The sequence below is a fragment of the Parasteatoda tepidariorum genome, chromosome 12 (genome assembly GCF_982258835.1).
Source record: "Parasteatoda tepidariorum strain Cologne lab strain chromosome 12, Ptep-v5.0, whole genome shotgun sequence".
In the NCBI taxonomy this organism is placed as follows: domain Eukaryota; kingdom Metazoa; phylum Arthropoda; class Arachnida; order Araneae; family Theridiidae; genus Parasteatoda; species Parasteatoda tepidariorum.
The window spans coordinates 33,268,175-33,293,638 of NC_141766.1; the positions used below are offsets into that span (position 1 = coordinate 33,268,175).

General features: G+C 27.6%; 1 protein-coding gene across 2 annotated transcripts in view; it reads right to left on the minus strand.

Moving 5' to 3' along the window:
* LOC107440918 (uncharacterized) overlaps positions 1–25,464 on the minus strand; it is a 153,519-nt gene that overhangs the window by 76,387 nt on the left and 51,668 nt on the right. For both annotated transcript variants that reach the window (XM_043041014.3, XM_043041013.3), the window contains exons 2-3: positions 10,960–11,139; positions 5,545–5,646 (exon numbers count right to left, since the gene is read on the minus strand). In XM_043041014.3, coding sequence (XP_042896948.2) covers positions 5,545–5,646; positions 10,960–10,980 — 123 coding nt within the window. In that variant the 5' untranslated portion in view covers positions 10,981–11,139. The remainder of the gene's footprint in view (positions 1–5,544; positions 5,647–10,959; positions 11,140–25,464) is intronic.

Consider the following 25,464-nt stretch of genomic DNA (forward strand, 5'->3'; position numbering starts at 1 on the left):
AAAAGTACTGCAATTTTATTCTTTTAAAAACATAAAGATAGAAAAGAGCAATGTAGACAAAATCCATATTAATCCCTACACTAAATATAATTTCATAAGTTAATAAATTTTAAAGAAATGAAAGTTAAACTATATAATTAATTCTCTCTCTCTATTTTCTTAAGAAAAAAATAGATAACTGTTTTTGTTCTTTGTAAAACAATAATGAAACATTGACGAAAGAAAAAGGAGCTATGTGATAAACTTCACATAAATACCCACTCTAAATATAATTTCATCAGTTAAAAAGAAACATAAAAGTTAAGTTTTAAAGAAACGAGAGTTGAACTATGTAATTTTTTCTCTCTCACACTCTTTTTTTTTTTTTTTAAGGGAAAAATAGATGACTGTTAAAAAAAACAGCATTACTGAAAGAGACAATAAAGTCAAACTGCGTGTCCAATTAAGCCTTAAAAATATCATCATTAATATTAAAATATCAAAAATAGGAAAATAAAATTCAAGTTTAAGCGCTTAAATGCATCAATAAATTAGACAAAGTTAACATACTACTTCCCCATTATTAATATATTTATGTTTTTATCTTATCCTGCGGATTTTTATTTGTTTTGTTTATTTATTTATTTGTCTTTTTAACTTATTTATTTTTAAATATTTTTTCTTATTTATTTATTTATTGCTTGAAACTTTATCTGAATTCGAAACTTTATTTACTTAGAAATGAGTAATGTATTCTCCTGAGCAATTATTTTATGTTGTGATGTAAATAATGCACAATTTTTTTTTTTCGTGTTCAAAATTTGAAAATATGCTCATAAAGTTTTATCATCAACTTTTGTATTTTATGATGTCGCCATCTGTAGGTTAGTTTTGATACTATAAAAAGGATTTCTCAAAAAAGCTTTCGCTCTAATATATTTTCATCAAAACATGGTAGGTAGCCTTATAAAAAAAAATAATAACTCAATTTTAAAATTGAGTTATCATTAAATAGCAATACACACTATATAGCAAAATTTTAAATTAATAAAATTTTTTCTAAATAAAAACAATGAATGTTTTTAGATAGAATTTCTTATGTTTTTGTGTGAAGATGTGTTTTCAAAAAAACAAATACACTTGCCATCAAACATCCATATTTCTACGACAATTAAAGTACTAATTTTATTTTGTTAAAAATTAGAATGAAGTCTTTCCCTTAATTTACATCCACTAAATATTTGTTTCTGTCTTTTTGTCATTTCTCATTTGTGAGTAATTTGATTTCATGAAAATAGAATAAAGACCTTTTTTCTCTATGTCTTTAATATATATATTACGTATTAATTTGTTTATTTTGTATTTTGACATTCTTCTTGAGTTTTTAAGTGGGGGTGTGTTTTCAAAGAAATAAATATATTAATAATTTATACAACAATTAAAAGTGCTAATTTGATTTCGTTAAAAATTGGAATAAAGTCATTCACTTAACTGCTATCCGCTGAATATTTTTTTGTACTTTTGTTACATTCTTATTTGTGTGTAATTAGATTTTATGGAAATAGAATACGTCATTTTTGCTTTTGTCTTTAAAATATAAATATTCATTTGTTTATTTTGTATTTTTGCGACAATTCTTGTGTTTTTACGTGGGACTATGGTTCTTAAGAAACAAATTCACGTGCCATCAAGCATCTACATTTCTGTGACAACAATTAAAGTACTAATTTGATTTTGTTGAAAATTGTTTTTAAGTTATTCCCTTACCTTATATCATCCAATTATTTGTTACGCTATTTTTGTTGCTTTCTCATTTCTCGTAATTTAATTTTACGGAAATGGAAGAAAAACATTTTTAATGACTTTAAAGTATTTTATGTATTTATTTGTTTACTTTGTATTTTGACCTTTTTCTTGTGTCTTTATGCGGGGGTGGTTTTTCAAGAAAACAAATGCACTTGCCATCAAATATCTACATTTCTATGACAATAGTTAAAAGCACTAATTTGATTTTGTTAAAAATTTGGAATTAAATATTTTTCGTCCACCTATTCTTCAAGTGTTAAAGAAGATGAAAATAGTTCAAAATAACACCATAGAACTCAATCTCACTTTCGAATCGAATTCAATCTCATTTGAACGAGTTTCACATTTCTAATGAATAAAAAACATTCAACAAGCAACAGGTGTAAAATAGATATGCCTACTGAATAAGATAGCAGTCTAAAGACACTTTTAAGAAAGTTGTTGTATGTTTTGAATAATCATTTTCTGTAATAATTTACAAAAAACATAATATATATCCTGTTCTTCAGAAAATTAGATTTATAACAATTTACACGTGAACTTCTGACCTGTTTAAAAATTGGACCAAATTTTGACAATTATCGTTTAAAAAGTTATCGAGATCGTAACATTAAAACAAAAGAATCGTGGCTATAACGTAAATCGAAAAGGGAAAAAAATCAATACTGAAAACGAATTAAATGTGTCGTATTTGAGTTTGTAAGTCAAAACTGGATAAGCAAGTGATAACAAATTGTTTAAAAACAAAGAAGGGGAAAGTTCACTGGCTCAGTTCAAAATTATCTTTTATCTTGTTTATCGAGTATGCTAATTAGAAGACCCATTTTCAAATGGATGTTAAAGAAATAAATTTTTTTTTATACCCAGGCTTCACACACGAAGAAATAAATACATCTTGATAGTTTAAATTTGTCCTAATATATTTTATTTTCTGAAATGGCAACTGTTTAAAAGAAGAGTTATTAGGAAAATGCCTGCGCCATCACCTTTTAAAAATAGAAAATAAAGAATAAAATATAATGTTAATAGCAAGTAAAATTCATTTTTTCCATTAAAAAAATCTAGTTGAACGTTTGGCTTTCGTTAAAAGAATACTTACAAGCAATTTAAATCAAATAACTGAATCTAGAAACTGAAATCAGATTTTTTTCATCTTGAAAAACCTTAAATATACAGGTTCACCGCAAAAAATTCCAGTAAAAACTACAGGCACTCTGGGTGCCGGTACTTTTTATTTACAATAAAATTCATTTTTACCGGAAGAGGTTTCTGGAAAAAAATTCTGATTTACCGTAATGTTTACAGTAATAATTACCGTTAAACCACTGAATCACTCTCATTAAATAAATATTACTGCAAACTTCACTGTATAATATTTAATTTTAAAAAATGGATTTTACGGATCATGAACCAAAGTGCGTGTAATTTATACCGTAATTTGTTCAGGATATTTTGCAGTGTAGTTTTAAGTAATGATAAAAAAATCAAACTACTTTTTTTTTAAAATTTTTTGATGTATTTGTTTTACATTTTCCTTGTTTTATTTATTTTTTTCAATGTTATTATGATTTTTTTTTAATTTCTTAATTTCTATAGTCACAATAGCACATTTTAAATTAAATAAAAAACATCGCTTCACCTACAATAAATGTTATTTATAAATCCATGAATATTATCTGTTATTTTTCGTTCTTTAAAATTAAAAAGACTGCAGAAATTCGCACATTTGAAATTGCCTTTGATGTTGGTGTTTTCTTTTTTTTTAATTACAAAATATGTAACGTAAAGAAATTTTAAAAAAAAATTAATCCAATTTTTCATACTTTCCACACTTACATTTAGTGATATTTTACAAAGTATATAACATTTCAAATTTATGATATTATCATGCATATGAATACCTGCAAACATGAAGCATAATATCCCTCCCTTAAACCATTAAGTACGCTATTCCCCCATTATGCCATTAAGTATAGCATTCCCCCATTATGCTACACTGTTAGAATTTTCACTCTAAAAGTACAATAAAATAACCAGCAGCAGTCTGCCCATCGAACTAACCATAAAGTTTACGGAAAAGAACATTTTTTACATTTACGGTTTTGAAACCGTTTAGTATGTTGGAAAAACCATGAATAGAAAACTATACGGTTTTATTAACCATTTACAACTAGCATGATATTAAAACCATAAAAAAGAAATCTAACTGGACATTGGAGCTAGTCTTTTCGTTAAGTTGTGGACATTGGAAGCAGGTTGTAGCAGAATTGTGTTTTGTTAAATGAACCGTTGAATAGGGTTCAACTAGTTTATCTGGTTGTTTCACCTATCGCAAGATATGGTAAATGCTAGACTTTTTGTGTTAAGCAGCTATATGTTGCTGTCATGTACACGTGAATGAGAGTATTCTAGTTGCCTGGGTCACAAATTGGGGATTGCAAGATGCTGAAAACTTTCCTTGTGCTGAAGGAAATGGAGAAAGTATTGTAATGCCAATGTAGGGACTCGAACTCGACTTATGGTAACCTTTTAACTATAATATGTACCCAGCTGCGAGGAACTAAGTGGCTTCATTAGGTATGCTTAGTTGGTACGACAAAATTCTGGTCGTTTAACCGTATTAGGTGAAAGTAGTTAATAAACGGTTTTTCTCACAGTTAACAGTTTGAATAGCTTCTTATTTATGGTTATTTAATTGTTTTGTCTGAATATGCTAAAATAACAATTAAGTAAATTGTTATTTAACCATTTTTTCGAGAAATTTCGAAAGCGTGAGTATTGTATTTTCCAATTCTGCCATAAGTATGTTGTCCTCCCAAAAAGCAATCAAGTACAGTATTTTCAAGTTGTGTATATTTGTATAGTATTTGTGCAAATATGTAAAAGTTTGGCTAAGGGTTGCTGTGCGTAAATTTGACTGCAAATACGATGGTTTAAACCTTAGCTATAATTAACTAATGGTCAACAGGTGGGATAACTTGGTCGGTAGAGCGCTGTGCCCATGACCGAGAGTTCGTGGGTTCGAACCCCGCCGGCAGAAGACTCCCCGTGTGATAAATAGCGACTGATGCGCGCTAAATCTGTCGAGTCGCAATGTCCTCCATGCTCCCATAACAAATCAATACCTCTGGGGGTACAGGATTGGAGATTGATCGTTCTCTGATTCAGGTCAAAATTAAGATCTGTGGATGAATGAAAGGTTGTATGAATGGGTCCTCTCTTTAAACGAGTGTGACGTATGGGTGTGGCAGAAGTCGAATTCTTGGCCACAGGTGGCGCCACTGAAAATCAAGAACAATCGCACCCCTCTGCCTTATCAGGCATACGTCAACAACAACAACTGAAGGTCAAGGCCTAGGCTTTTGCCAGAAAAAAACCTTTGTTGTGATGCGATGCAAGTACACATTTAAAGCTGAATTTAAAAAAAAGAAGCCTTCTTATCTGCCATTAAAACACTTTCAAAAGCTGATAATTTTAAAGGTAAATCTTTTTATATGTTTAACAGTTATTTTTATATATATTTCGTCATAATTTCAAGACCCAAAGTGAGTCATACTTACATTTTTATACTTTGAATTTAAGCGAGCAAAGAATACTATCTGTTTTTGAGTCATTTGGATATAAAATTAAAACTCAACTCATACATTTGTTTAACTCATACATCTGTTTTAACCACACATATTTTGGAACACATTAAACATATCTACATCAACTCTACATATCTACATGAAAATCAACTAAATTAGCTTCACAACATACTTTGACGTTCTGCTCCTCCGACATATGACGATACAAGGCACAAAATGACTTCTGTAAGCTCAAGTGTTCTTTGTACAGTTGCTGATGCATTTTCAAAGTAACCTAGAAAGTAAAATAAATTATTAAAACTACTCTTCTTGCTTTAAATTTTAATTAACGTTGAAAAAGTTTTGGTGCAATGTTTTAATTTTATTTGACAATTACTTTCTTTTATAACCGTTGTTGAACAGCCGAATTTTCAGTTTACGACTATCAATGTTCAACTCCATATCCTTGCAATTTTGAAACCATTTCAAACCTGTCCGAAAAGACAGAAGAACGCTTGAATCAATCACAGAAGCAAATTAGCCTTTGTGGACTACTTTTTGATGAAATTAACTTGCATTTACATTACATGGAGAAGAAAAACATGAAAACCTCACACGGTTAGCCCAACAGCAAGGGGATTCTAACTTATGAGCTTCTACCCCCCATGATATCTTACGTCAGCACTGTGGTCGATGTGAACTGGGAGTGGAATTCATATCAACCAGTCGATGGGATTCGAACCTGGGTAACCTCATCAAGGGGTTATCCCTTAAGCAACCTCAGCTCAGGCATTTTGATTTTATTTTATAACCGTTGTTAAACAGCGTGCCAATTTTTGGGTTTACGACTACTAACGTTCAGCTACGTAGCCTTTTAATTTTGAACCCAATCCAGAAGACAAGGTAACTCCTGGATCAAGCATCGGGGGAAATTTGCCTTCGTGGAGAACTTCTTGAAGGAACTAACACGCATTTGCGTTATATGAAGAGGAAAACCACGAAAACCCCCCACGATTAGCCTGATGGCAAGAGGACTCTAATCCATGATCCGTCTACCACTGAGGATATTTTACGTCAGGACTGTGGTCGATGCGAGCCTGGTGTGAAATTAGAATCAACCAGCCATTGTCGGGATTCGAGCTCGGTTAACCTCATTGGGAGGTGAGCGCTCTATCCCCTGATCAGTCACGGCTCCGACAATTACTTTAAAAAAATTATATAAATTGTTGATGAAAACATGTGAAGTGATTTTGTAATAATGAAAATAGCTTTTTCAAATTTGCCATCAAAATCCTTAAACTCTAGATCTACTACTATATTAATCAAAATACTGTAAAAAGTACCGGCTCAGGGTGGCATTAATTCTTACCGTAAAATCCACCGTAAAATTTTACCAAGCACAAAAGGTAATAAACCATAATTTGCATAGTAATACTTGCAACAAAATCATTGTAATGAAATAAATTTTACCGTAAAAATTACGGTATAAAATTTTACGGTAAAATGGACTTTACGAATGCTGCACACAGACTCCCGGTATTTTTTACCATAATTTGAACTGGAATTGTTTCAGAGTAAAGTAGATTTAAAGGTCAAACTATCAAGGAATTTTCCAGACACCGATACATTTCAAACAATAATATTTACCAAAAACAGAACAAAAATATTATATCGGAGCACTGAACTAATGAAAATAAATTATAATACCCGCTTTTAAACAAACAAAAATTAACTCCTTTACAAGCCATCATTATTTTGAGGTTTATCTTGATCATTCATTAAATCTAACAATTGAATAAAATAAAAAGGTAACAGGCGAAGATATTAACTCTATGGTGTTTGTTTTTAATGTAAATTTACTTAAGACAATTAAATATTTACAACCCACTTTTATTTTCCGCTTTACTCTTAGTTTTTATCTCTCTCTTATATTGTTTATTGTTTCATATTGATATTTAGGAATATTTATGAAAGATGAATTTTTATTGCAAGTCGTTAATATGAATACATAATGAATATATTTTCATTTTATCGATGAAATTAACAGAATATGCTATATCTAGATTTTAAGGCTTTGATTTCAAATGAATTGTCCCGCAATTTTACTGATATTTTAAAATCAAAATGCTTAGAAGCAATTTTAATTTTTCCCACAGAGCACAAAATGTTTTTTTTTTATGCTTCATAGATATTTTTAATCCCCTAAACACTTAATATAATTTTTTTATACTCTATAAAATTGTTTAATAGCTAAAAAATAAAAAAATTAGCAAACAAACTAAAATAAAAATTAAGGGTGTTTCTCAGTTTTTTTCTGCTAATTTGCGCTTTATCATGAACGGAGCACCAACATTATAGTACAAGGTACCAATACTATGCTTGAAAGTGAAATATAGTAAAAAAGTGTGATATAAAAGTATCAAATAGACTATAAGCACAAAATTGTTAAGATTCAACTTATTGTTTCAGCTTAGTTTTCTAATGGAATAATTTGCTTTTTAATAAATAAATGGCTCCACAATATTTTTAATCATGGCATTTAACACCTTTTAAGGAAGTTTTTGCAATGTTTATGAGATTCTTAACAATTGAAAGAGCAGGTTGCAAAAAAAATTATATTTCTAGTTGTTTCTTAAGTAAAATTTCTGAGATGATTTGAACACTACAGATTACAAATTTCTTAAGAGTTCACGGAATAATAAAATTCAAGCAAAATTACAGTACTTTACTGCATTGAGATATCTGGTTAAAAAATAATAAATAAATAAATAAAAGCATAATTCTGGAATTAATAATTAAAATACATGATATTTAAACTATTCATTTGATTATTTTTTCACTCGTATTATAACGGTTTACCGGAAATTCAGGTTTTCAAAGTTACAGTTCTTATCACCAAAGATTTAGTAAAAATACTAAACTGAAAAGTATATTTAACCGAATAAATTATCTTTATGTCATGCTCTAAGGTATCATGATAAAATTACTACATTTACTACCAAACAATATGGTAATAAAACCATACATCATGGTTAATTTTACTAAACTTGATTACTTAAGTGCTTCGGTAAAAATTATATTTTTGGTGTTCCCATAGAGCCAGAAATACAGTAAATTGTGGTTAATAAAGCTAATATATTTTATATTTACACCATTTATTTGCTAATTTTTTTGATCAAATTTAAACGGTTAACCAAAAATTCTATTTTTCACAATTATTGTTCTTAAAGCCACACTTTTAATTAAAAATGCAAAATTGAAAAGTAATTTGGACTGAATAAAAGGTTTTTATGCCGTGCTCTAAAATATCGTGAAAAAATCACCAAATTTCATCACATCTATCACGTTTTATCACATATCACAAAACCATATTTTACTGTTTATTTTATCAAAATCATTACCAAAGTACTTCGGGAAGAATTACCGATCTTTTTGTGTTCTTGAAGAGCCAGAAACAAGATGAACTTTACCATGTTCTGGTAGTTTTGACCATATTTTTTTCTCAGTGTCCTTTTTGAAATTAAGATTTTTTCAAGAAGAAATTAATGACAACACATAAAAATAAAAAGGAATTAAGCTATAAAATATAATAACGGATTTTCATTGCATGGTTAACAATGCGTACCGTACAATCATTTAAAATTGATTTAAACTTTCTTAATACTACAGTGCCTTGGGAACAAAATGAAAAAAAGCGATCATTGTCAGAGTATCACTTCCCTATTATGAATTTCACAAATAACAATTTTTAAATAAAACAAATTCTAACATTTTGGTAACATAAATTATAAATATTACTTGTCAACGTTCAAATTTTCAAACTAAATTGTTATATTTTTCATACTCAAACCTGTAAATTATATTTCTATTAGATTGAGTACTTTAAATAGAAAATAATAGAAAGGAATAAGACTTATAATCATAAGCATATTATATGCTTGAATGTAACAAAGTGTTCAACAACAAAAAATAAAAAGAAATCTGAAGATCAAAGTTGACATTTATGCTGCTGATAAAAACAAACTGAAGGAGGTTTCGCATAAAATCAAAAAAATTATTTATATTTAAAAAAAATTTAAGTCTGCCAACGAAATAAATCATTTACATTTTATAACTTGATTTCTAGTATAAATTTTTGTTTTAAATTTGCACATATTTCATTAACTAATAAAAACTGTTTTAGTACTTCACATTTAGTGCAATTGTTAGAGCAGTTTTCTTTCATAGAATGGTGTTAAGATCTGTTCACACGAAGAAAATATTCTGGTAAAACTATCGTACTGTATGGTGATGGTAAAAAATGTGGTACTCTATGGTGATGGATTTTTGGAAAAAAAATGCAATTCTGGTAATAAAACCAAAATATTCGGAAATTAAACCATTCATTTAGCACTTTTTCCATTCATATGGTAACGGTTAACCGGAAATTCACTGAATAAATGGTTTTTATGTCATGCTCTAAGATGTCATGATAAAATAACCAAATTTTACCACATATATCAAACTTCATCCCATTGTATCAAACCATATTTTATTGTTAATTTTACCAAAGTCCTTGGGTAAAAAATATTTAACTTTTTGGTTTTCCAATATTCCTGAAACACTGTAAATTTTACCATATTCTGGTTATTTTGTCCATAGAATTCAAACATTCATAATAACAAAAAATGAACGAATTTTTCAGATTTCAATTATTTTACTTTTGCCTCCATTAAATCAAAATCATAAAACAAATCATAAAACAATAATAGGAGAAAAAGAACAGAATCATGTAATGTTCGCAACAAAACTAACTTCTAATTGAAAGTTTATAAACTATGAACACTCAAATGAAAAAAAAAATGTTCAATCTGATAATTAATGTTCATATAATGCAAAATCGAAATTAAAATTTAAGTTCAGAACTATCGCTTAAAATGTTCAATCGTTGAAAAGTAGTGGTTCTGTAAAATATTTAACAAAAATAAATCACTAAGAAATATTAATCAATAAAATTTAAATTAATAAAGGATTAATCAATAAAAAGTAATAAAAAAATAACTATTCAAGTTAATTTTTGATCGAATAATGAAAAAATTAACCGAACTACTGAAATTCAAAAAACTTTCAATAAATAAAATTTAATAAATAACAAAGTTCAATGAATAATTTAATCACTAAAGTTTAAAAAACAGTTTAAACTTTAAATTCTATCAAAACTTAGCTTTCAATAAATAAAATTTAATAACGAAGTTCAATAAATAATTTAATCACTAAAGTTTAAAAAACAGTTTGAACTTTAAATTTCTATTAAAACTTAACTTTCAATAAATAAAATTTAATAAATAACAAAGTTCAATAAATAATTTAATCGTTAAAGTTTAAAAAACAGTTTAAACTTTAAATTTCTATTAAAACTTAACTTTCCATAAATAAAATTTAATAAATAATAAAGTTCAGGAAATAATTTAATCACTAAAGTTTAAAAAACAGTTTAAACTTTAAATTTCTATTAAAAATTAACTTTCAATAAATAAAATTTAATAAATAACAAATTTCAATAAATAATTTAATCACTAAAGTTTAAAAAACAGTTTTAACTTAAAATTTCAATTAAAACTTAACTTACTAAACACTTTTGTCCCATCATCTCTGCTATTGTCAATTCAACTGCAAATTTTCCTATTCTGATTTTAACATTTTATGTATATTCCAGATAATCTTGAATACGTTGAACCAAAGACAGTCTCCTTTCCAAATGCGATGTTAACCCTTTCACGCCAGCCATGAAATCTACATGATCAGACACCTGTCAAAAACATACAACCACATGTTTAATAAAAATGCTATTAATAACATACATTTGTTTAATACATAAAAAATCAAGTTTTTTCATTAACGAAGCTTAATCTTACATCGCTGATCAGAAACCTCCCACTCAAGTAATTAGCGGGTAAATACCCAACGAACCAAAACGGTCAATAGAGCAAACTTCAATAGAATTATGAACATGTCTATGAGCATCTCATCTTCTTTATTACAGCAACAATGAACGATATCACACTATAAATAAAACGCGTGAAAAAAATTGCGCCAAGTAAAGTTCGGGTCAGGTCAAAAATGGTGGTGAAAGAACTTTATAGTATAAGAACGTGCTTTTTGTTCTAACTTTGCAAAAGAAATTGCAATCGAAATAAATACATTGAATAAGAATCTAATTCATAAAACAAAGAAGCTACCGATAAAGATTTGTATCTAATGTTTTCGGTAACGATACGAGTTTTGGTTCCTTGGCTACGTTATTTTTTCAAATATCCTCTTTTGTGATCAATTGGCTCTGAAGATAGTTTCGCCAGATATGGCGGATAAGTGTCCATGTGTTTCATGCTTCAGTTGGCGTTGTTATTTTGCCAGAAAGTGACAAGAACAAAACGGATCCTTGTTAAAGTAACAATTGTGTTTGCATATTTTTGAGCATTGGCTCAATTTGTAACCGTTTTACTAAGATTGTCTAAACCATATAATGACTGTAAATTGCAGGCTTATCTGTGGACATGATTTGTCGAAATCACTTTGACAATTTGAAAAAGTTATATTTAATCTGATACTATGTTTCGTATTTTTAATTTTACTACAGCAGTGCTTGCATATTTTCAAACAGTTGTTCAATTTGTAACATGCAATCAATTGTGGTTTAATTATTTTCTGATTTTTTTTTAATATGCAACAACTGTGATTTGCTAAGCCGAGAACTCATCGTCGATTTTAACAATTTGAGAAAGTTGCATATGATCTGATATTATGTTTTCGATAACAAATTGTGTTGCTATTGTCTTTCCATATTTTTTGAACATTCATTTAATTCGTGATATGTAAACAATTGTGTCAGTATATTTTTGAAAATGTGTTAATTTGAAACTATCAGCTTACTCCGCGATTGTCTAAGACGAAATAGAAGCTGCAAATTACGAACACAAGCAAAAATTAAGATAACAGAAGATATTTTTATTTTGTTGAAACGTCTTTTTATAAATTTTTTTGTTAATAGGATTTTGTTAATATTTTTAAACAGTTATTCACTTTGTAATATGCAAGCAATTGAGGATTAATTTTTTATGATGTAACCACCACGATTGTCTACGCCGAAGTCTCGTCTCGACTAGTAGATTTTAGCAATTTGAGAAAGTTATATTTGATATAAAATTTTCTCTTAGTCAATTATGCTACACTTATTTGCTTTTTTCATTCTTCAAAGAATGTGTTCAATTTTTTTCTTGTTTTACTTTGGCAATTTAGTATGAAAATAGCTGCGAATTCTAGATTCATATGAAAGCATTTTTAAAAACACAATTTTTAAATCTCACTTGTTCATAATATTTAGTATTTTAAAAAAAATTCTGATCTAATTTTGTGCTCGTAAAATAAATTACGAAACTTTCGAATTTTTCATAAATTTATTTTGTATTTAATCTGTATTGAGAAAAAAAAGCTAAAATAGCTGCAAATTACGTGCATAACATGGAATTGTCTTATAAAATATTCTCGCGCAGTTATTTGTTATTTAATTAAACAAGAATAAACGAAAAATTAAAAATAACTGGAATTTATAAAACCGATAGATTTCATGAAATAAGTATAAATAATTATATATCCGAAGAATTTATTGGATTTAATTGTGTTCGTAAAATAAATTTTCTCAATTTTCATAAGTTTATTTTGTCTTCAATCTGTATTGCACTGCAATATTTTTTGAGTGAAAAATAGCTGCAAATTACATGCATAGCAGGCAATTGTCATATAAAACACTCTCGCGCAGCTATTTGTTATTTAATAAAACAAGACTAAACTTAAAATTTAAAATAACCGGAATTTATAAAACCGATAGATTTCATAAAATAAGTATAAACAATTATATATCTGAACAATTTATTGGATTTAATTATGTACTTCCTGAAAATTCCAAGAAAATTGAATTTCAATTGAGGAAATTCTGAGGTATGAAAGCAAATTTGAGGAAACAATCTTGTGACCGACCAGAAACCAGAAATATTATTTAAATTATGTTCGATCTAAATAGCATTTTTTTTTAGATTGGATTGTAAATAAACAACAACATTCAAATATCATGACGAAAATTTGGTTGAAAGAATAAAACGTTAACTTTATAATGAGCAGGAATAAAGCTAAACAAAGTGAAAATAAACACAAAAGTATTACATAAACAAATAAATTATAGTTTTTTCTCTGAAGTGAAAAATCTTTATCCTTGTCGAAACATAGTCTAATTGCGAAAAAAACTATGGTCAAAACTACCAGAATATGGTAAAATTTACCGTGTTTCTGGCTATATGGGAATACCAAAAATATCGGTAATTTTTAACATATGATTGAGAAATATCGGTAATTTTTTAACATATCATTCCGCTAACAATAACATATGGTTTTATAGTATGTGATAAAATTTGGTAAATGTGGTAAAATTTGGTAATTTCATCATGATACCTTAAAGCGTGACATAAAAATCATTCATTCGATTAAATTTATTCTTCAGTTTTGTATTGTTTACTAAATGTGTGGTAATAAGAATTATTATTTTGAAAACCAGAATTGCCGATGAACTGTTACCATATAAAAGGAAACAGTACTAAATTAATGGTTTATTAATGGTTTACATTTTAGGTTTTTTTTACCAGAAACCCACACAAATAAAATATTCTTTATTTTTTATTGCTCTATAATATTATAATTTAAATAAAATATAGTTTTAATATTTTGTCATTGAAAAGGGCCCGATTCAAGAGAAGTTTTAAGAAATGTTTAAATTCCCCTAAATAAAATGTTTTCATTTATATTACAAATCAGTATTTAAAGCAAATTCCAACTCGAATAAAATTAAATAATGATCAACTTTATGTAAATCAAAAATTTTTTTTTAATTTTAAAACAATATTTATTATGGATTTTTCCCTCTAATTCATTTTAATTACCCGAAAACTAATAGTATTTTATGGACAAAAAAAACTTTCCTAGGAAAGATAAGGCTATTACGAACCAATAACATGTTAAAAACATTCATTATAAAATAATCAATAGCATTATATTTCAATAGCATTTCAAAAGACTTTCAGTATTTGGTGTTTATTTGTAATTAAATATTCATGACCTCGGACTGATGCATTGTTTTTCAAAAAAATATATTATTATGATCAATTTTAATGACCTGAAAACTGAATATAGTTCAAGAGAAATATTAAATAATGATTAAATTCACCCAATTCAAATAATTTAATTTATATTATTTCATACAATTCTAGTTACAAATTCTATATTTCAAATAAAAACTCAGCCCTAGAAAAATAAAATAATGTTGAAACTCACCTTAATCAAATACTTTTAAAACGAAATATGTTATGCTTTTTTTCCTCTAACTTACTTTAAATCACCAAAATCTTATGGCATTTTATCGACAAAACATAGTTTTCAATAAAAAAAAACATGTTGAAAATATTCTTCATACATTAATACATTAAGTATAAGCATTATACTTCAACACTTTCAATATTTAATGTTTATTTGTTATTAAGTATTCATGAAAGAAGCATTTTGTTATTGATTGTTCATTAAAAATTCCATATTTTTAAAAAGAAATCCAACTCAAGAAAAATTAAATAATGAACAAACCCACTTAAATCAAATACTTCTTATTATTTGCTGTCGATAAAATACTTTTTAGTTTTGATAATTAAAGTAATTTAAAGAAAAAAAAGTGTTAAGCATGTTGTTTTAAATTTACTTTAATTATCAAAACCAAAAAGTATTTTATCGACAGCAAATAATTTTCTCATAAGAAAAGACTATTACTCTAAGGCTTAATAATTTAAATTAAGCTATTACTTAAAGCTTAATAATTTTCCCTATAAAATATAAGGCTATTACGTTATTAAGTAGCGATAACATGCTAACCTATTTTTTAATTTCCAATGGCGGGGAAAACAATCAAATACAACAAAGAAGAACAATAAACATCATGCTAACAACATGCTAGCCAATAATAAATAGCATTGTACTTCATAGAACTTTCAATATTTAATGTTTAATTGTTGTTAAATATTCGTGAACGAAGCACTTTGTTACTAATTCTTCGTTAAAAGTTCTATATTTAAAGAAAACTCTAGCACAAAAAAGAAATGAAGAAATCAAATTTAATTAAATACTTTTTTAAATTTAAAGCAACGTGCATTATATTGCATGCATTATTATATAAATTAAAAGCAACACAATATGCAACATACATTGTTTTTTCTCTATAATTTACTTTAATTATACAAAATTTAAAAGCATTTTATCAACAAAAAAGTAATTTTTAATAACAAGAAAGCTATTACGTAGCGATAACATGTTAAAAACATTCATCATAAAATAATTAGTAGCATTATACTTCAAAGGACTTTCAATATTTAATGTTTATTTGTTATTAAATGTTCGTGAATGATGAAACCCAATTAAATTAAAAACTTTTTCAAATTTAAAGCAACGGGCATTATATTGCATGCATTATTATATGAATTTAAAACAACACAACATGCAGCATACAATGTTTTTTCTCTATAATTTACTTTAATTATACAAAATGTAAAAGCATTTTATCAACAAAAAAGTAATTTTTAATAACAAGAAAGCTATTACGTAGCGATAACATGTTAAAAACATTCATCATAAAATAATTAGTAGCATTATACTTCAAAGGACTTTCAATATTTAATGTTTATTTGTTATTAAATGTTCGTGAGCCTCGAGCTGATATATTGTTTTATTAAAATGTATATCGTGATCAATTTTTATGATCTAAAAAGTGTGTAAAACGTTTTGACCTTCGTTGGCAAGCTTACTCGTTCAAGAATCATGACTCTTCTACACGAGTGAACATTCAATGTCCAATCATAGCGGTCAGTTATGAGTGAATTCAAGGAAAAAAGCGTAATGAATTTCAATGTCTTGTTCATTAATAATACCTTGAAAAGTAAAAAAAAATTACATTGTTGTGACAAATATAAATCTTTCATAGTTCCGATTTTTAAAAAAAATTCAATAAAATGTTGAATGACATTTATTATAATTGAGAAGAAAAAAAAAATTTGAACATTGAGTTTATACCAGAGGCAGAAACCTTTATAATGATTTACAACATCACCAAATCTGTCTGCAGAGCGGTAAAATGTTCAACTCGAGCTGTAAAATATCTGTATTCAAATATTATACTTAGTACCCGGAAGAAAAACTCTGGTAAAATTACCGTACTAAATGATAAGGATATTTTTTGGGAGAAAAACCAGTAATTTTGGTTCATAAAACCAAAATATACGGTATTTGAATCATTCATTTGGTAGTTTTTCCGTTCATATGGTAACGGTTTGCCGGAAATTCTGGTTTTTAAAACTGCAGTACTTATTACGACATATTTAGTAAAAAATACAAAACTATAATGTTAGTTTAACCAAATAAAAGGTTTTTATGCCATGTTCTAAGATATTATGATAAAGTTACTAAGTTTTACTACTTTAGCCAAAGTTTATTCACTTGAAATAAAGCCATGTTTAATTGCTAATTTTACCAAACTAATTAAAAAAGCGCATCAGTAAAAATTACCAAGCTTTTAGGTGTAGCAAAATACAGAGAAACCTGAAATACGGTAAATTCTGACATATTCCGGTGGCTTAGACTTTTTTCTCAGAGTAGATTCGCAAATTGTAAAAGGTAAGTTTATCTAATAATGAAACAATTGATCTGCATTGGGAAAACAAAAAGAACTTAATCAGAAATTAAAGTTCAAAAGAATCTAAAACTTCAGAAATTGCAAAGTTTAGCTAGAAAAAATATATTTAAATTAGCTTTCCAAACGATATTCTGAAAACTAAAACAAAATGGGAGAAAAAAAATCTTTTGCATCCAACTGTCGTTGACTTGAGTTCCACGGACTTAAGTTAAAGATAAGAATATTATTATTATAGAGTAAATGTGGACCCAGCTACCAAAAAAAACATAAATAAATGATTAAGCTCCGGAAGTTTTAAATTAAATGTGCTATTCATGCATTTTAAAACGTCGTTTAAAAAAATAACTTCGTAGCCGTAATTACATCGTTTTAAAAGAAAATTGGGATTTCAAAACCACGAGGAAATTCGCAACATTTTTGCCTGCAAGGATAAAATAAATCAGTAGCGATTGCTGCTGTGCGGCCCATGTTCTTCTACGGGGGTCTTGGTAATATTTTTAAATTAGTCAATAAAGTTTATGTATGCTTTTAAACTTTATATATGGAGCTGCGGTGATTTAAAGGATAGAATGTTCTATGAGATATTTAAAAAAAATCGCATAAATTTGATAAATAAAACATTGAAAAACAAGTGCAGGGTTTTCTAAAATTAGAAACCAAAACGAAGTCTAAGGAATCTCCAATTTGAAAAAACGACTGTTTCTTACACTGGAAAAAAATGTTGGTGTATAATTTCCCCCATTTTTGATTTTGAGGCAAGCTAAAAATTTTTACTGTGCATGTAGTCATATGTTTTATTTACTTTTTCGCTATTATAGCTTTATTTATTTTTTTATTCATTCTTTGTGTATTCGTTAACCGACAACATATATTTGCATGCTAATAAGAATCAAGCTATGACTTAACTGCAGAAACATTTCATTTAAAACACAAACACACTTCTAGTTATATATTTGCACTAATTCTTTCAAACAATTGCTATTTTGTCAATCTTATTTTTTGCACTATAACTACAGTTCTGCATTTAATGTATTCAGTTTACCTCAATATCAAATATAGTGGCACCTATAGTTTTTTACAGTGTGCCAAACCAGTAACATAAAAAATCATTATTTTTTCTTTTTTAGTGGCGGACACTTGGGGGTTGTCTCATTGGCCACAGAAATGCCAGAACTGCTACTCTCTTCTCGTTACCCAGTGGGCACCTGTGGCGAAGCCACGGCGGTGGAGCAGCGTCGCTCACGTCACACAACCACAAACCCGTTTATAGGGCGGGTCACATTCACACACAAAGGAGAAAGGACATAGAACACAGAGAGAAAGAAACATCCATGCCCTGAGCAGGATTCGAACCTGCGACCAGCGACTCCGCAGCCACGCACGCTAATCTCTTGGCCACCAAGTCGGCCAAAAAAAAAATCATTATACATAAGTAATAAAAATGATATAGTTTTATAATTTAAAATCTTATTTGTTTTTTGCAAAACATTTAAAAAGCAGAATTAAAAACTTCATTTTCAAATTCATTTTCGAATAAGTAATTATTTTCTTATTGTTAAGTGAATCTGTATTTTGTTAAACAAGCATTACAAAACTTGACCAAAAACAAAATTGTTGAGTAAGTTTTCGAAAAAAAGAGCTAAACATTTGCTGTCATTATTTTATAAAAACCAATTACACAGAAGGCTTGTTTTGGCCTTTCTAAAGTTCGAAATATGTGCAAGAGATATTTATATATATGTTCAAATAATAAACTGCATATCAATTTCGTTGTGGTAATTCATGCACTTGAAATAAACTCGTTATTTTCTAAAATAGGACGCAAATATGAAGTTAGTCCAACAACATTATAGATCTTCATCCATATGAAAACATTATTTTGATTGATATGTAAATTATGAATTGTGTGACGAATTGATAAGTTATTTCGTAAATTAAGAATTGTTTCTTTGAATGGTAATAAAGTTGTTAGTAAAATATAAGAGTCACGCTTCGCTGGTCAAATCTTTCTAAACTATTAACTGCGAAATGTTAATAACTTTATTGAATAAAACTATTTTGTTCTGCAACCATTCTTTTTTTTTTCTTTTTTTTTCTTTTTTTCTGTTTTTTTAGCTTTTCATATCACTGACCCAGAATATATTACCGATTTACTAACCTCATATTTCTTATTCTCCTTTCCAGACTTGTTCAATGCCAGAAATATCTCGGAAAAAATTGTAAAATAGCATTTTTTTTATTGTTATTTTACCATATTCAGCCAAAATAGTCAAATAATCATAAAAAAGATGGCATTTCAACTGTGATTATAATCGATATTCTCTTATCGATTTTAATCGATAAGAAAAATAAGAAAATGCCCTCAATAAGAAAATGCCCTCAAACTTCAAACAATCCAAAATACAACAATAAATTTCAAATTATATGCTATACTTCTTATAAATGCAAAAATGTTCATGGAAGTACGTATTTTATATAGAAGATAAGCTCTGTATTTATATTCGAGTTCATATAAACGTATAAATTTTTAAAATAAACTCTTTTAACAGAAAAATTTGAAATAAAAACTCAAATCAGAAAATTTTAATGAAATAAAATGCCGTAAAATAATATTATTATTAAAAATACTCTTCAAATTTTACCAACAAATAAGAAAATGCCTTCAAACTTCAAACAATTCAAAACTCAGCAACTAACTTTAAATTATATGCTATATTTTTAATTAACTCAAAAACGTACATGAACGTACTTATTACATTGCATACAAGATACTCTCTATATTTATATTTGAGTCTATACAAATACATACACTTTTTATACAACAACTTTAAATAAATCCTTTCAACAAAAAATATTTCAGATAAAAGCTCATATCAGAAAATATTAATAAAGAGAAATCTCATAATATAATTCTTAATATTGCTTTTCAAATTATACCCACAAATAACCTGATTAAAATGTCCTTAACTTTCAAGCAATCCAAAACACAACAACTTTAAATTATAAACTATATTTTTTATTAATTCAAATATGTCCATGAAAGTAATTACGATACGCTTGATATTTATATTTGAATCCATATAAATACCTAAAGTTTCCGTTCAACATCTTTAAAATAAACTCTTATAACAAACAATATTTCAAATAAAAACTCAAATCAGAAAATATTAATAAAGAAAAATCTCATAACATCAAATAATTCTTGACAATTCTTTTTTAATAATAATAACAAATAACCTGATGAAAATGCCCTCAACCTTCAAACAATCCAAAACACAACAATAAACTTTTTAAATTATATACTGTACTTTTATTAATTCAAAAATTTTCATGAAAGTAATTATTATGTTACATACAAAAAACGGTCTATATTTATATTTGAGTCCCTAGACCTTTCTGGGTTACAAAAAATAAAAGAAAATAAAAAATAAAAAAAAACTCTCATTCATTGCCGATTCCCAATGAGTGACCTTGTTCGATTCATTATATATCAAGAGCTATGAACTGAATGAGCTTGACCCCGTTCCGTTAGGTAATTTCGTCTCTCGCTTAACATTTTGAAAATCTATCGTTTGCTTTTAAATGCCTTTGTTTATTATCGTCTGTTATCGAAAATTGCAGGAATAAATAGAGATTTTGTTTTAGAAGCGAAGATAATTGAAATACCGGAAGATTAGATTTTTTAGGCTTTAGGCTAATTCATGGGCGTGCACAGAACTCTCGTAATGATGAGGGAGACGATGTTGAAGTTTTATGTGTTTATAAATTCAAAAGTTCGAGAATAATGTTGGGGAAAAATCCTTTATTTTTAGCTGTTTATGTCTAGGTTTTGCTTTTATTACTTGTTTTAAACGCATATTCATTCGATATGTTTTTTTTATTTCATAATGCATTTTTATGTAAATGCATAGGAAGTTCAATTAAATATTACTATACATTCCTGAAAATATTAACTCTGTTAGTAATACATGTTTTCTTTGCTATGAATTAAAAATATCTTAGGCTAAATTTTCGATACATCAAGGCTAAATTTAGGCAGAATTTTCGACACACCGTTCTGTTAGATAATTTCGTCTCTCGCTTAACATTTTGAAAATCTATCGTTTGCTTTTAAATGCCTTTGTTTATTATCGTCTGTTATCGAAAATTGCAGGAATAAATAGAGATTTTTTTTTAGAAGCGAAGATAATTGAAATACCAGAAGATTAGATTTTTTAGGCTTTAGGATAATTCATGGGCGTGCACAGAACTCTCGTAATGATGAGGGAGACGATGTTCAAGTTTTATGTGTTTATAAATTCAAAAGTTCGAGAATAATGCAGGAAAAAATCCCTTTTTTTAGCTGTTTAAGTCTAGGTTTGGTTTTTATTATTTGTTTTAAACGCATATTCATTCGATTTGGTTTTTTTTTTTTATTTCATATTGCATTTTTATACAAATGCATAGGAAGTTCAATTAAATATTACTATACATTCTTGAAAATATTAACTCAGTCAGTAATATTGTATGTTTTCTTTGCTATGAATTAAAAATATCTTACGCAAAATTTTTTCGATACAGACACCCACACTAGGCCCCTTCATGATCGAAAATTTTTTTTTACGATCGAAATTTGAGTTATCTTGAGTTCAAAATTTGAAAACAGCTCATGACTCGTGAATTTTTAAGATCGAAATTTGAGTTATCTTGAATTCAAATTTTGAAAACAGCTCATGACTCGTGAGTTTTTACTATCGAAATTTGAGTTATCTTGAGTTCAAATTTTGAAAACAGCTCATGACTCGTGAGTTTTTACGATCGAAATTTGAGTTATCTTGAGTTCAAAATTTGAAAACAGCTCATGACTCGTGAGTTTCACAAACATGTTTCCAACTTTTGTCAAGTAACTGCAAGATTTGTATGTTTCGAATTTTTCAGCGAAAAAAACAAACTAATAAATAAAAATAAATAATTAAAAAATAAATAAATAAAATAAGAACAATTTCAAAAATAGGAGGCCATAACATTTTCGATTTATAACATATTACATTTTCTATTTATAACACATAAAATGTATAATTTAAGACATATTTGACGTGTGTTATTTATTTACTCATTAAAGGAGTTGAACAGTCTATTTTATTTAATCGCAAATATGGCTTAGTTTCACTAAAAATTCCTCAACAAAAGTAAGTTTGTCCCAATACTTTGTTTTGAAGCTCGCTAGTCTTCTGGATTGAAACTTCAAAGCTACAAAACAGCAGAATTAACCATTGCTGCTCGCAAATCCAATATAGATCGGCTGTTTTACGCCAGTTATCAAATAAAAGGAATTGAATCCCCTGGATCAAACTGAGACACACCTTCGTGAATTAAGTTTTGACTGAAACCAACATTTACGTTACGTAGACGTTTAAACCAGGAAAACAAATCTCGATTTGTCCCTCATAAATTACGTTGTATTATTTGATCCATTTACCATTAAGGATACTTTTATATCAGCACTGTTTTTACTGCAAACTAGAAACAATATAGAAGATAGATATTCTTGGAACATATTGCAGTTACTTTAGCACAATCGTGATGATAATTTTCAATTTTAAATAGTTTTTTTAACCAAAAACTAACAAAGACCAAAGTAGTCTGTAAAGGATTTCTTCAAGAAAAATAAATAAATGAAATGGAACCCCTGGATCAAGCTTTATACAAACTCGCTAAATAGTTCTTTTTTTTTACCAAAAACTAACAAAGCACAAAATAGTAAATTAACAAGGCACAAAATGATCTTAAATAGTTTCTTCAAGAATGAATAAATGAAATGAAGCCCCTGGATGAAGCTTTGCTACAAACTAGCTAAATAGTTCTTTTTTTACCAAAAACTGGCAAAGCACAAAATGGTCTTAAATATTTTCTTCAAGAATGAATAAATGAAATAAAAGCCCCGGATCAAGTTTGATACAAACTCGCTAAATAGTTCCTTTTTACCAGAAATTAACAAAGCACAAAATAGTAAATTAACAAACCACAAAATGGTCTTAAATAGTTTCTTCAAGAGTGAATGAATGAAATGAAACCCCTGGATCAAGCTTTGATACAAACTCGCCTTCGGAGAAAATTTTTTGAAGAAAACTGACCCACATCTGCTTTAGAGGAAAATCATAAAAATAACCCTAGGTTAACCTTACAACAATTGAATTGAATCTCGTTATCCCTTACCATTAAGGATATTTTTACATCAATACTGTGGTCGGTGCTATACTAGAGTGGTATGGCTGGTTGATTCACAAGGAACACATAGCAACTTGCATAGCACAAATTGAAACCAAAATATACTATGTAAATGTAACCTTCAAAGCACTATTAAAAACTGTGAATAATAAGAAATAAATAGTTTCTTCAAGAACTTATGGTGAAAATAATTTAATGAATTATTTTAGAAATAGCTTCTTTTTCAAAACTAGTCATAACGCTGTAAGAAAAGATTAAGTAAATAATTTTTGTACCAAAAACACTTACAGAAAATAATTGCATTATGAAGAAAGGCTAGAACAATCAAATAATTTGCTTTGTAAATAGTTTCTTAACTAAAAACTATCAAAACAAAAATTTAACTATAGTCCATGGCACTTTTTTGTACAGCAAACCTGTGCATTTCTAAATAATTGAAAATATCTCAAAAGAAATCTTATGTTAATAGAAATAAAAATTGTGCGAAAAATATTGAAAGCAAGATTCATACTTTCCTTTTTTTTCAATTTTCGTTTAAGTTTTCATTTTATTAGTTCTTCCATAACAAAATTAATTAAATTGTTTTTTCAACATTTCCTAACCTTCCCTAGATTAAATTCAATTCAATTTAACTCTGAGCTTTTTTGTGTGTGAGAAAAATTCAATCAACCGATCTGAAATGAAAAGAAAAACAATAAAAATCAAGAATACGATTGAAAAAAGTAAGGTGTGTTAAAAAGTTCATTTACTTTCTAAGATTGTGAATATTCTAATATCCTTTCAATTTTTGGCAAGCATCAATCAAGGTCAATAAACAGTCTTGCGAACTGGGTGGCTTATTTCGCACGAAATTTAAAAAAAGATCTACAAAATGAAGCTGGATCTTTTCTCCTAGCAAAAGTAATTGGACAATTCAGTGAAAAAACATGTTAAATGACATTTTAGAAAATTTAATGATATCACCTTTTAAACATTTTAAAGCAACCAGAAGCCATTTGCGGCATGTATAATTTCATCACTGTATATAATTTTGACAATTACTTGCCCAACTGAGTGGCTTATTTCTCACGAAGCTTTCATACAAAACTTACAGAAGGAATCTGGGTTTTTTTTCCCTTAGAAAAAATAAACGGAAAAAAAATATTCTCAATGATATTTTTCATAAATTTTGAGAGATTAGCTTTCAAATTTTTTAAAACATCCGGCAGCTGATAGCGAAATATGTAATTTAGGGACATATCGGTCAACCAAATGAGTAGCTTATTTCAAACGAAGTTCTTATGCAAGATTTATATAATGGAGCTGGAGTTTATTTTTCTTAGAAAATTAAATTGAACGGTTGAGGCAAAGAACATAAATGAAATTTTACTAAATTTAAATTTCGCAATATTTCGAGAACTTTTTAAGCGAATTAAAAAAATTTTGCACTCAAGTAGAAAATTTGTTTATCCAAAAATAATTCGATGCAAAATATAACTTTTAGTAAATATTTATAATTTTTTTTATTTTATTTAACATCAGTCGAAACATTTTTGTATTGTAAGGTAAACAATTTCGTCTTTTCTAAGATTGCAATTTGAAATGGCAAAATGCAAAATTTGAGCTAAATCGGTTAAATTGTTTCTGAGAAACTGAATTTAAAAAATATGACCTTTCCAAAATTTGATTTCTCAGGAGTTATTCAACCAATTTCGATAAAATTTGCCATTTGCCAGCAATTTCACCATCTAAAATTACATTCTTTAAAAAGATGTAAAAAATTTTATACCCTATAATTCACGAAGTTTTCATTTGTTATTAAATAAAATAATAAAAAATGATAAATATTTATTAAAAGTTGTATTTTGCATGGAAATATCTTTGGATAAACAAATTTTATAATTGCGGCAAATTATTTTCAATTTGCTTAAAAAGTTCTTGAGTATGGTGAAATACCGAACTTTGAGCCACTCTCCTAACCGAACTATTAGAACCATCTTTGCGGCTACCCTATATTTTTGGAATCAGAAATCCTAATCCGTCGTAAGAAAATGTATGTTAATTCAGGAATATTAAATTTTTGCGTATGATTTTGTAACTTAAAATATCGACTGCACTAATTATTTAGCATTTGAGGTCACCCCTTAGAACCATGAATATTGAGTCCTCGAACAT